The 12765-nt window shown below is 49.3% G+C and overlaps 2 protein-coding genes across 7 annotated transcripts in view; both read left to right on the forward strand.

Moving 5' to 3' along the window:
- LOC120567073 (son of sevenless homolog 1-like) overlaps positions 1-11048 on the forward strand; it is an 84409-nt gene extending 73361 nt beyond the window's left edge. The window contains 7 exon segments of the mRNA XM_039813872.1: positions 3091-3263; positions 3430-3546; positions 4216-4489; positions 6779-6814; positions 10115-10236; positions 10348-10564; positions 10567-11048. Coding sequence (XP_039669806.1) covers positions 3091-3263; positions 3430-3546; positions 4216-4489; positions 6779-6814; positions 10115-10236; positions 10348-10564; positions 10567-10769 — 1142 coding nt within the window. The 3' untranslated portion in view covers positions 10770-11048.
- LOC120567079 (neuroblast differentiation-associated protein AHNAK-like) lies at positions 9-3084 on the forward strand. 6 transcript variants are annotated; one of them, XM_039813918.1, is made up of 11 exons: positions 9-138; positions 324-407; positions 563-856; positions 915-956; positions 1007-1153; positions 1257-1445; positions 1557-1577; positions 2064-2105; positions 2138-2431; positions 2466-2633; positions 2796-3084. In XM_039813918.1, the coding sequence occupies exons 1-11, from the start codon at positions 52-54 to the stop codon at positions 3027-3029; spliced, it is 1602 nt and encodes a 533-aa protein (XP_039669852.1). In that variant the 5' UTR covers positions 9-51; the 3' UTR covers positions 3030-3084. The 6 variants fall into 6 exon arrangements, 5 of the variants coding, with proteins under 5 accessions (XP_039669852.1, XP_039669828.1, XP_039669820.1 ...); XM_039813894.1 differs by having other exon boundaries at positions 324-386; positions 437-856; XM_039813886.1 differs by lacking the exon at positions 915-956 and having other exon boundaries at positions 10-201; positions 324-386; positions 437-856.
- Positions 11049-12765: the final 1717 nt, after the last annotated feature.

Raw genomic sequence — 12765 nt, forward strand, 5'->3', positions numbered from 1 at the left:
GAGGTTACATAAACATACACATGAAGGACCAGAGGTTACATAAACATACACATGAAGGGTCAGAGGTTACATAAACATACACATGAAGGACCAGAGGTGAAACGTGAAGGGCCAGAGGTGAAACGTGAAGGGCCAGAGGTGAAACGTGAAGGGCCAGAGGTGAAACGTGAAGGGCCAGAGGTGAAACGTGAAGGGCCAGAGGTGAAACGTGAAGGGTCAGAGGGAAACGTGAAGGGCCAGAGGTGAAACGTGAAGGGCCAGAGGTGAAACGTGAAGGGCCAGAGGTGAAACTGAAGGGCGGCGTGAAACGTGAAGGGCCAGAGGTGAAACGTGAAGGGTCAGAGGTGAAACGTGAAGGGCCAGAGGTGAAACGTGAAGGGTCAGAGGTGAAACGTGAAGGGTCAGAGGTGAAACGGGCCAGAGGTGAAACGTGAAGGTGAAACGTGAAGGGTCAGAGGTGAAACGTGAAGGGTCAGAGGTGAAACGTGAAGTGTCAGAGGTGAAACGTGAAGGGTCAGAGGTGAAACGTGAAGGGTCAGAGGTGAAACGTGAAGGGTCAGAGGTGAAACGTGAAGGGCCAGAGGTGAAACGTGAAGGGCCAGAGGTGAAACGTGAAGTGTCAGAGGTGAAACGTGAAGGGCCAGAGGTGAAACGTGAAGTGTCAGAGGTGAAACGTGAAGTGTCAGAGGTGAAACGTGAAGTGTCAGAGGTGAAACGTGAAGTGTCAGAAGTGAAACGTGAAGGGCCAGAGGTGAAACGTGAAGGGCCAGAGGTGAAACGTGAAGGGCCAGAGGTGAAACATGAAGTGTCAGAGGTGAAACGTGAAGGGTCAGAAGTGAAACGTGAAGGGTCAGAGGTGAAACGGGCCAGAGGTGAAACGTGAAGGGTCAGAGGTGAAACATGAAGGGTCAGAGGTGAAACGTGAAGGGTCAGAGGTGAAACGTGAAGGGTCAGAGGTGAAACATGAAGGGTCAGAGGTGAAACGGGCCAGAGGTGAAACGTGAAGGTGAAACGTGAAGGGTCAGAGGTGAAACGTGAAGGGTCAGAGGTGAAACGTGAAGGGCCAGAAGTGAAACGTGAAGTGTCAGAGGTGAAACGTGAAGTGTCAGAAGTGAAACGTGAAGGGCCAGAGGTGAAACGTGAAGGGCCAGAGGTGAAACGTGAAGGGCCAGAGGTGAAACGTAAAGTGTCAGAGGTGAAACGTGAAGGGTCAGAGGTGAAACGTAAGGGTCAGAGGTGAAACGTAAGGGTCAGAGGTGAAACGTGAAGTGTCAGAGGTGAAACGTGAAGTGTCAGAGGTGAAACGTGAAGTGTCAGAGGTGAAACGTGAAGGGTCAGAGGTGAAACGTGAAGTGTCAGAGGTGAAACGTGAAGGGCCAGAGGTGAAACGTGAAGGGCCAGAGGTGAAACGTGAAGGGCCAGAGGTGAAACGTGAAGGGCCAGAGGTGAAAGCCGGGCCAGAGGTGAAACGTGAAGGTGAAACGTGAAGGCCGAGGTGAACGTCAGAGGTCAGAGGTGAAGCGTGAAGGACCAGATTGAAGCGTGAAGGGCCAGAGGTGAAACGTGAAGGGCCAGAGGTGAAGCGTGAAGGGCCAGAGGTGAAATGTGGAGTGTCAGAGGTGAAACGTGTGAAGTGTCAAGAGGTGAAACGTGAAGGGCCGGAGTTGAAACGTGAAGGCCAGAGGTGGCGTGAAGTGTCAGAAGTGAAACGTGAAGTGTCAGAGGTGAAACGGTAAGGGTCAGAGGTGAAACGTGAAGTGTCAGAGGTGAACGTGAAGTGTCAGAGGTGAAACGTGGAAGTGTCGGAATTGAAACGTGAAGGGCCAGAGGTGAACGCGTGAAGGGCCAGAGGTGAAACGAAGGTCAGAGGTGAAGCGTGAAGGGCCAGAGGTGAAGCGAAGGTCAGAAGTAAACGGGGCGGAAGGTGAAACGTGAAGGTGAAGCGTGAAGGGGCCAGAGGGTGAAACGTGAAGGGCCAGAGTTGAAACGTGAAGGGTCAGAGGTGAAACGGGCCAGAGGTGAACGTGAAGGTGAAACGTGAAGGGCGGTGAAACGTGGGTCAGGTGAAACGTGAAGGACCAGATGTGAAACGTGAAGGGCCAGAGGTGAAGAAGCGGGCCAGAGGTGAAACGTGAAGGTGAAACGTGAAGGGCCAGAGGTGAAACGTGAAGGACCAGATGTGAAACGTGAAGGGCCAGAGGTGAAACGTGAAGGGCCAGAGGTGAAACGTGAAGGGTCAGAGGTGAAACGTGAAGGGCCAGAGGTGAAACATGAAGGGCCAGAGGTGAAACGTGAAGGGTCAGAGGTGAAACGTGAAGGGTCAGAGGTGAAACGTGAAGTGTCAGAGGTGAAACGTGAAGGGTCAGAAGTGAAACGTGAAGGGTCAGAGGTGAAACGTGAAGTGTCAGAGGTGAAACGTGAAGTGTCAGAGGTGAAACGTGAAGGGTCAGAGGTGAAACGTGAAGGTGAAACGTGAAGGGTCAGAGGTGAAACGTGAAGGGCCAGAGGTGAAACGTGAAGTGTCAGAGGTGAAACGTGAAGGGTCAGAGGTGAAACGTGAAGGGCCAGAGGTGAAACGTGAAGTGTCAGAGGTGAAACGTGAAGGGTCAGAGGTGAAACGTGAAGGGTCAGAGGTGAACGTGAAGTGTCAGAGGTGAAACGTGAAGGGCCAGAGGTGAAACGTGAAGGGCCAGAGGTGAAACGTGAAGTGTCAGAGGAACGTGAAGGCAGAGGTGAAGCGTGAAGGGCCAGAGGTGAAAGCGTAAGGGCCAGAGGTGAAACGTGAAGTGTCAGAGGTGAAACGTGAAGGGTCAGAGGTGAAACGTGAAGGGCCAGAGGTGAAACGTGAAGGGCCAGAAGTGAAACGTGAAGTGTCAGAGGTGAAACGTGAAGGGCCAGAGGTGAAACGTGAAGGGCCAGAGGTGAAACGTGAAGGGCCAGAGGTGAAACGTGAAGTGTCAGAGGTGAAACGTGAAGGGTCAGAGGTGAAACGTGAAGGGTCAGAGGTGAAACGTGAAGGTGAAACGTGAAGGGTCAGAGGTGAAACGTGAAGGGTCAGAGGTTAAATAAAGAGTCTGTCTCTGCGGTCAGGAATCTACCTGACCAACATCCTGAAGACGGAGGAGGGTAACCCCGACTTCCTGCGCCGACACGGCAAAGAACTGATCAACTTCAGCAAGAGAAGGAAAGTGGCCGAGATCACCGGAGAGATCCAACAGTACCAGAACCAGCCATACTGCCTGAGGGTGGAGGGAGACATCAGGGTCAGTGATGTCACTTCCTGCTCCCGCTGGCAGCAGCACTGTGTGTGTTTGTGTGTCTGTCTGTCTGTCTGTCTGTCTGTCTGTCTATCTGTCTGTGTGTGTGTGTGTGTGTGTGTGTGTCTGTCTGTCTGTCAGAGTGTGACGTGTCTTTCTGTTTCTGGAGCAGAAGTTCTTTGAGAACCTGAACCCAATGGAGGACATGTCGGAGAAAGACTTTGCTGATCATCTGTTCAACAAATCTCTGGAGATTGAACCTCGAAACGCCCGGTCCTTACCTCGATTTGTATGTATCACCATGGAAACACAAACACCTGAGCACTCACAGCCATACCTGGAATTTTTACCCAAATAACTGCTAAATGAGAAGAAGTCCGGGCTAGTCTTCCTCTGTGCTGATGTTACCATACAGCAGGAGAAATATGTTCTGTTGATCCAGACTAAAGTCCTGGTGTGAAGACTACAAGAGGTAGAATACCAAGGACCAATCTGATACCAGCCTGTTGACAGATACATATATGTTAAGAGGCTGGTAACATATATGTATATGTCAACAGGCTGGTAACATACATATATTGGATTGTGTTTTACAGGGTTAGGATTATACTACTATCCCTGTATGGATGTGATATGATTTCACATTGTTGTTAAAATCTTTGTGAAACATGAACAAACACAGACCATAAACGCCACAGAGCTTTCTCTCATTATCCAGTTTGGCAGCGAGTCATAATGGAGAAAGAAGATGAATAAACTACTTCAAAGCAGATTTTCTTGGTTAAATTACGTGGTATCTGATCGCTGCATAAACCCCAGTACTCACCGATATCAATACCAGCGTTTTAGGCAGTGTTTGAGGCTTTTCGGATACTGGTGCCGGTATCAGAACATCTCTAGTTTTAAACCGTCCATCGTGAGTCTGACAGTTCCATAATGTCCCCCCTGCTGTGTCCAGGTGAAGAGGTACACGTGTCCTCTGAAGTCTCCGGGGATCCGTCCGACCTCGGCGAGGCCCGGGACCATGCGCCACCCGACGCCGCTGCAGAACGAGCCCAGGAAGATCAGCTACAGCCGCATCCCGGACAGCGAGGCAGAGGGGGGGGCTGTCTCCGCCCCCAACTCCCCCCGCACCCCGCTGACTCCGCCCCCAGCCTCAGCCGCCTCCAGCTCCACAGACGTAGGCAGCGTGTTCGACTCGCCGCAGGCTCCCAGCAGCCCCTTCCACTCCAGTAAGCCCCGCCCACCAACCACAAGGCTGACAGTAGCCCCTCCCATTAACCACAGGGCTGACAGTAGCCCCATACACCAACCACAGGGCTGACATTAGCTCCTCCCACAACCAAAAGGCTCCCAGCAGCCCCTTCCACTCCAGTAAGCCCCGCCCATCAACCACAGGGCTGACAGTAGCCCCGTACGCCAACTGCAGGGGTGACAGTAGCTCCTCCCACAACCACAGGGCTGACAGTAGCCCTGTACGCCAACTACAGGGCTGACAGTAGCCCTGCCCACCAACCACAGGGCTGACAGTAGCCCTGTACGCCAACCACAGGGCTGACAGTAGCCCCGCCCACCAACCACCGGGCTGACAGTAGCCCCGTATGCCAACCAAAGGGCTGACAGTAGCTCCTCCCACCAACCACAGGGCTGACTTTAGCTCCTCCCACAATCACAGGGCTGACTTTAGCTCCTCCCACAACCACAGGGCTGACTTTAGCTCCTCCCACCAACCTCAGGGCTGACAGTAGCTCCTCCCACAACCACATGGCTGACATTATCTCCTCCCACCAACCATAGGGCTGACAGTTCCCCCTCCCACAAACCACAGGGCTGACAGTAGGCCCCCCCCACCAACGTATAGTCTGCTCAGAAAGCTATTGCTATGCTAGCAAGATTCAAAGTTAATAACATTGGGCCTCATTCACCAACCGTTCTTACGAACAAATGTGTTCTTAAACCCTTCTTACGCACTTTTTATGAAGATTCTGGCATTCACTAATGTTTTCTTGTTGGATTTGTTCTTAGCTAAGAACAAAATCTACAAACACTGAAAAGCACTCTTACGCACATTTGAGTGATGACAATTTGCTCCAAATTATTGGTTACTGCATTTTATTCAATTCTACAGTCGTTTACAATGATAGTATTGTACTGTAATGTATTTCTGATAATGTTTTGAAAAAAAAATCATATTATGCAAAAAAACAATAACAATGCAATTTACATCAGCAGTTAAACTGATTAAATCCTGCGTTATTTGGTGATTGATCGCTATTTATAGGGCCAAAATCCAGTGGTAGAATGTAACAAAGTACAAATTCTTCGTAACTGTACTTAAGTACATTTTTCACGTATCTGTACTTTACTTAAGTAGACTCAATAGTGCGTAGCCTACTTTTGACTGTTACATTTTGCAGCAAATATCTAGACTTTCTACTCCACTACATTTCTACAATGTTCTGTTACATTTTCTGATCAGTTCCAGAGCCCGGGCGCAGCGCCGCTGACCCTCGGTAATACAGCCTCCGGTAAAAGTGAAAATGTTTTTTTATTATTCCCGTTTTTAAATCATAGTTGCCATCTATTTCTCTCCACAGCGTCGTTTACTCCTCTGCCAGGCTGCGTAAGACGCGTTCATATCTTATTTATTTTTTTTGTGGACCCTCTCACTCCCCTTCCCGTTACGTCTCCCCACGCCCTGCTTCACACACTTTATTTGCTTACTTGCATGGTTAAAGAAAATAAAATACATCCATGAATAAAACCAACCACATTCCAATTCTAACAACACATTTACGTTTTATGCTGGTTAGGATAGGAACTTCTTATAAAAGCCAGGTCTTGTTTGTGGTAGTGGGCATCTTCTACTTTTACTCAAGTAAATATGTCTGTGGTTATTTGTACTTTTATTTAAGTACTGAGATTCAGTACTTCCTCCACCGCGGCTCCGACAATCTCTAATGCAGTCTGCCGCTTCCCAGGAGGTGCACAGGAAGCGTCATGTCCTTATATGGGAATTTGCGGGATGTTATCTTATGCTAATTAGGAACAACTGGCACGCGCTTTCAGTTAGGAAGACGTGGGATTCATCAATCCTAAGAACACAGATGCGAACAATTCTGCTGTTTAAGAACACGTCATGAATCCGACGTAGACTTCTCTTAGAAACTTTCTTAAGAACATATTTAAGAGAAAACTTCGGAAGATATTGGTGAATGATGCCCATTGTGTACGGTTGGCAATCGTAAGTAGTAAATATAATGTAACAAGACAAGCTAGCTATCAGCAATGTCATTGTCCCTAAAACAATATCAAGACTTTCTTATCAATAATCATCATGAACTGTGAGATTAAATCTTGTCAGACTCTACTGAGCATTCAGACTAACCTGCACTAACCTCATCTGAAACAGCTACCTTCTTTATAACAACAGTTCACTACTAACGGAACACGTTAGCTTAGCATAAAGCCTGGAGACAGCTAGCTTCCTCCTCTCACAGTGTTTTCTCCTCTCCCTGCAGCCTGCGAAAGTATCTTCTCTGTTCCTCACGGGCCACGTTAGTATGACCCTCGTGACTCTCACCTGTCTGCCTCTCACCTGTCTCCCTCTCACCTGTCTGTCTCTGACCTGTCTGTCTTTCACCTGTCTGCCTCTTACCTGTCTGCCTCTCACCTGTCTGCCTCTCACCTGTCTAGCTCTCTACTGTAAACTCACTGTGTCTAACTGGTGGGCTCATGTTTCCGCTCTGAGATACATTTACTGATCATATCAAAATAGCGATACAACCCCAGACTTTCTTTTCGTCACAACGGTGCGATGAAGTGAATGTAAACGCAAAACCCCAAAAGGGTTGGTGCCAAAGCACTGGCGGAGGCCAACCCTCACCTGGAACCACACAGACCTCCAGAACCAGGTTAAACGTATTAATAACATTACCAACACCACAGTCTCATTTATAACCGTTGTGTACGCACAACACTGGGCCTGACCGAGGCGCCACTTTCACTATGCAACAGCTCTGATCTATAAAAACAAACCCAACGGGAGGATGTGTACCTGCGTACGAACATTTTAGAGACGCAGATAGTGAGGTGGTGAACTGAAGATTCCTCTGTCACATTTAATTTCACTTCATATGACACATTACTTATAGATTCACTTCCTCATAAACATTCAAACCAGTGGTGTGATTAGTGCTCGCACGTTTCAAATGTAAGAGATTTCAGCCAACTCCACTTAGCGCTGTGTCACCATTACATTCCCATTGATCAGCTCATTTTTCTACATTAACACATTCATGCATTGACCGCTGATGGCTGAATGTGTGGACGCCGAGTTAAGAGGCCGATCCACAGGCGCACATTAAGTAGACATTGATAAATGGAACATTGTCTGCCGTTAGTTTTTTGCTTTTGTGCGCACAGACACTTTATTTACTTTTTTATAATGACAGCCGTGATCGGATCAGCTGAAGCCCGGTTCACATAGGCCTAGTATTGGGGACCTGTAGCAATCTGCAATATGTACGGAGGTCGTCTGTGATCTTAACTCCGTGGGAATCTGCCATGTCTGGAATCTGTCGGTGTGAAAACGAAAGAAAATTCCCACACAGATTTTTTCACCTGTGCATTTGGTTATTTCAGTCGATTTTTACAGGGAACTTTCTCAAAACATGTAGTCGAAATGTATTGGTAGCATTGGAGATTATAAATGAAAGTTTTCACATCATATGTGGAGGTTAATGTCAGTAGATCGGAGTAAAAGACTTTGCTTATCCCCTGTGAATGCGCCGCACTAAACACAGACGTGGGGACATTTCTAAATCCCAGTTCCTCTGGTAATACTTCACAGCTGATATTGATCTGGTAGATCTGATTGGTGCATCTCTACCTCACACCTGTCAGAACAAGACTCACCTGCCCACACTGTCTCCATAGTTACAGTCTGTCTCCATGGAAACCATCAGCTGACAGCTCACTGTGTGTTTTGTTGTACAGAACCAATCAGCTACAGGCAGGATGATGTCACCTGGGACCTCTTTAGCCCTATTTGCACGGGACTAACATTACCTGGTGACTTCTAGTAACGTGTAATATTTATGGATGAATTGCCGTTCGGGGATAATAAAGGTACCTTAAACCTTGACCCTTAACGTTGTCTGTGATCCTAATCCCCGTGCGAATCAGCCATGTCTGTAGCTTACTTTACCTAGCGTAAAGTAAAAATTCCCCCGCAAACGTATTTCGCCGAACACCGAGGTCCTGTGTTAATATTAGTTCTGTGCGAATCGACGTGTCTGTGATTTGGCGGGGTCATATTTCATTTTTTCAAGGTTTTTGTTTCCTGTGTGCCCTTTTATCCCTCTCACGAAGTCTCAGGGTTAGTTTAGTGTTCCTGTGTGTTCCTGTGGGTCTAACGGTGGTCTCTCTGGTCTCAGGGTTAGTTTAGTGTTCCTGTGGGTCAACGGTGGTCTCTCTGGTCTCAGGGTTAGTTTAGTGTTCCCGTGTGTCCCTGTGGGTCTAACGGTGGTCTCTCTGGTCTCAGGGTTAGTTTAGTGTTCCTGTGGGTCAACGGTGGTCTCTCTGGTCTCAGGGTTAGTTTAGTGTTCCCGTGTGTCCCTGTGGGTCTAACGGTGGTCTCTCTAGTCTCAGGGTTAGTTTAGTGTTCCTGTGTGTCCCTGTGGGTCTAACGGTAGTCTCTCTGGTCTCAGGGTTAGTTTAGTGTTCCTGTGGGTCAACGGTGGTCTCTCTGGTCTCAGGGTTAGTTTAGTGTTCCCGTGTGTCCCTGTGGGTCTAACGGTGGTCTCTCTAGTCTCAGGGTTAGTTTAGTGTTCCTGTGTGTCCCTGTGGGTCTAACGGTAGTCTCTCTGGTCTCAGGGTTAGTTTAGTGTCCCTGTGGGTCTAACGGTTGTCTCTCTGGTCTCAGGGTTAGTTTAGTGTCCCTGTGGGTCAAACGGTTGTCTCTCTGGTCTCAGGGTTAGTTTAGTGTCCCTGTGGGTCAAACGGTTGTCTCTCTAGTCTCAGGGTTAGTTTAGTGTCCCTGTGGGTCTAACGGTTGTCTCTCTGGTCTCAGGGTTAGTTTAGTGTCCCTGTGGGTCTAACGGTTGTCTCTCTGGTCTCAGGGTTAGTTTAGTGTCCCTGTGGGTCTAACGGTTGTCTCTCTGGTCTCAGGGTTAGTTTAGTGTCCCTGTGGGTCTAACGGTTGTCTCTCTGGTCTCAGGGTTAGTTTAGTGTCCCTGTGGGTCTAACGGTTGTCTCTCTGGTCTCAGGGTTAGTTTAGTGTGCCTGTGGGTCTAACGGTTGTCTCTCTCGTCCTAGGGTTAGTTTAGTGTCCCTGTGGGTCTAACGGTTGTCTCTCTGGTCCCAGGGTTAGTTTAGTGTCCCTGTGGGTCTAACGGTTGTCTCTCTGGTCCCAGGGTTAGTTTAGTGTCCCTGTGGGTCTAACGGTTGTCTCTCCGGTCCCAGGGTTAGTTTAGTGTTCCTGTGGGTCTAACGGTTGTCTCTCCGGTCCCGGGGTTAGTTTAGTGTCCCTGTGGGTCTAACGGTTGTCTCTCCGGTCCCGGGGTTAGTTTAGTGTCCCTGTGGGTCTAACGGTTGTCTCTCCGGTCCCAGGGTTAGTTTAGTGTTCCTCTGGGTCTAACGGTTGTCTCTCCGGTCTCAGGGTTAGTTTAGTGTTCCTGTGGGTCTAACGGTTGTCTCTCCGGTCTCAGGGTTAGTTTAGTGTGCCTGTGGGTCTAACGGTTGTCTCTCCGGTCCCAGGGTTAGTTTAGTGTCCCTGTGGGTCTAACGGTTGTCTCTTTGGTCCCAGGGTTGGTTTAGTGTCCCTGTGGGTCTAACGGTTGTCTCTCTGGTCTCAGGGTCGTCCTCGGTCTCCTCCATGGTGAGTTTCAGTCGGGCTTCTGAGGACGTTCAGGTTCCTCCTCCTGTTCCTCCTCGCAGGCGTCCAGAGTCGGCTCCCGCTGAGTCCTCGCCCTCAAAGGTAACTCTCATGTTTACACACCAGTTCTGTTGTAACCCTAACCCTCAAAGGTAACTCTCATGTTTACACACTGTCTCTAACCGTCTCTAATCTCTCCTCCTCCCTCCTCAGATGATGTCACAGTTGGACAGCCCCCCTGCCGTCCCCCCTCGCCAGCCCACCTGTAAGCTCCTCCCCCCTCGTTACTCCTCGTCCCTGTCCTCCTCCCCCCCCGACAGTCCCCCCTCGCTGCCTCCTCGGGAACCCGTCAGCTCTCCTCTGCACCTTCTGCCCCCCCCTCAGGGCCGCCCCCCCCACTGTGACCTGCAGGCCTTCTTCCCCTCCTCCCCCCCCCTCTGCCCCCTCCAACACCCATCACCCCCACCCCCCCATCCAGAAAGACAACCCTCCCTCTCCTGCCCCTGGACGGCCCCCCCGTGCCCCCCCGACACAGCGTCCCTAAACTTCCCCCCAAGACGTACAAGAGGGAGTCTCTGAGCCACGCTCCGCCGCTGCTGGACACGCCCCCCGCGCTGGAGGAGGCAGGGCTCTGAGCTGATTGGACAAGCTGGAGGGGGCCGGGCTCTGAGCTGATTGGACAGGCTGGAGGGGGCGGGCTCTGAGCTGATTGGACAGGCTGGAGGGGGCAAGGCTCTGAGCTGATTGTACAGGCTGGAGGGGCCGGGCTCTGAGCTGATTGTACAGGCTGGAGGGGGCGGGCTCTGAGCTGATTGGACAGGCTGGAGGGGGCTGGCTCTGAGCTGATTGGAGGGGCAAGGCTCTGAGCTGATTGGACAGGCTGAAGGGGGCAAGGCTCTGAGCTGATTGGAGGCGGCTGGAGGCCGGGCTCTGAGCTGTTTGGACAGGCTGGAGGGGCAAGGCTCTGAGCTGATTGGAGGGGCAAGGCTCTGAGGGTTTGTGTACAGGCTGGAGGGGGCCGGGCTCTGAGCTGATTGTACAGGCTGGAGGGGGCGGGCTCTGAGCTGATTGGACAGGCTGGAGGGGGCAAGGCTCTGAGCTGATTGGACAGGCTGGAGGAGGCCGGGCTCTGAGCTGATTGGACAGGCTGGAGGGGGCAAGGCTCTGAGCTGATTGGAGGGGGCAAGGCTCTGAGCTGATTGGACAGGCTGAAGGGGGCAAGGCTCTGAGCTGATTGGACAGGCTGGAGGAGGCCGGGCTCTGAGCTGATTGGACAGGCTGGAGGGGGCAAGGCTCTGAGCTGTTTGGACAACTGATTGGATCAGAACACACAGAAAAACTCTGATCCAGTCTGGACTGAGAAAACTAAAGATCATGTGCTCTTATTGTGAAAACCCAACTGCTTGTTTCCTGCGGAGCGTTGGAGAACATTGGTGTGTGTGTGTGTGTGTGGGTGGGTGTGTGTGTGTGTGTGTGTGTGTGTCTGTGTGTGTTTGTCTGTCAGCGTGTCGGACCGCGCTGTGTGGAGCAGAGAGGATTGTGGGAACAGAACCAGAGAGGTACTGTGCTGGTTCTGTTGCTCTCTGATGTTCAAGGAGATAAATTCTTTAAAACAAGGGAATAAACGTGTTTGTAAACCGAGCTGGATGGACAACAAACAGCGCGCCACTGTCTTTATTTTATTATTTATCTGAAATAAAACTGTTTTATTCTTCAGATCTGTAATATGAAGAGTTCTGGGTTCTTCTTTTAAACTTGGCCTGCTACGCTGCTCCTGATTGGTCAGAGCGTTCATTATCATCACTGTTGTTTAAGGGAAAATTTAAGCTTTAAGTGTTTGTTTTTTCATAATAAGAAAAAGGTTTATTGCCACAGTAGTTGTATTATAGTTATTCCAGACCCTCCTCCAAAGCTCTCTGAAGGAGGATCTGGCTACTCAGACATAGTATGCTGGGATGGACTTGATGCCGGCCGTGTAGAACGACCCGTCCTATAGACAGCTGCAAATATGGCTAGACCCCAAAAAAATTCTAACAAAAGATTTTTCAGTGGTCTACAGTAGTATCAGATGTACCTAAAAACATACTAAAAGTTTACCAAAGTTTGACTTCAAGAAAGGCCCCATTTTCAAAATGGCGGCCGCCAGGTCCTTAAAAAGACCATTACTCCTTTGTATTCCTACTACACCATGAACACTGGTACCTTATACATGTTTTGGCCATTTAATATTCTAATTACCATATTTGTATGATAAATAAGCACAATTTTATTTATATATATATATATATAAAATTGTAATTATAAAATTTCCCTTAAGTAATTGCATATTTCTCATATCATTTTGCCTAGTGTTGGTGGTTTCTGTCCATCAGCTCCCTTCTGATGAACCTCTACCACATCAGAGCCATCTCTTAAGTTTTTACAGCAAATGTGGCAAGTTTCTTGGTTTACAACAATATGACTCATGTTCAAAGTTGGAGTGTACTTTTTCCTCAAGCTAATCCAACAATGTCATCCTCTCTTAATACACTCAAATTGTTGGCCTTTCTCATGTGTTAGAAATCTTTCTAATGTTCTTTTGACACCCCCATAAAATGACACTGAGCATGTGTCTGAGAATAAGACATTTGT

Source organism: Perca fluviatilis, chromosome 1, assembly GCF_010015445.1.
Source record: "Perca fluviatilis chromosome 1, GENO_Pfluv_1.0, whole genome shotgun sequence".
Lineage (NCBI taxonomy): Eukaryota > Metazoa > Chordata > Actinopteri > Perciformes > Percidae > Perca > Perca fluviatilis.

What these genes read in the sequence shown, in the direction of transcription:
- LOC120567079 (XM_039813886.1), top strand. Translation starts at nt 52, where the DNA reads ATGAAGGGTCAGAGGTTACATAAACATACACATGAAGGACCAGAGGTG. An exon ending in TGAAACGTGAAGGGTCAGAG is followed by an intron (nt 857 to 1,006) that starts GTGAAACGGGCC and finishes TGAAACGTGAAG; the next exon opens with GTGAAACGTGAAGGGTCAGA. An exon ending in TGAAACGTGAAGGGCCAGAG is followed by an intron (nt 2,106 to 2,137) that starts GTGAAGAAGCGG and finishes TGAAACGTGAAG; the next exon opens with GTGAAACGTGAAGGGCCAGA.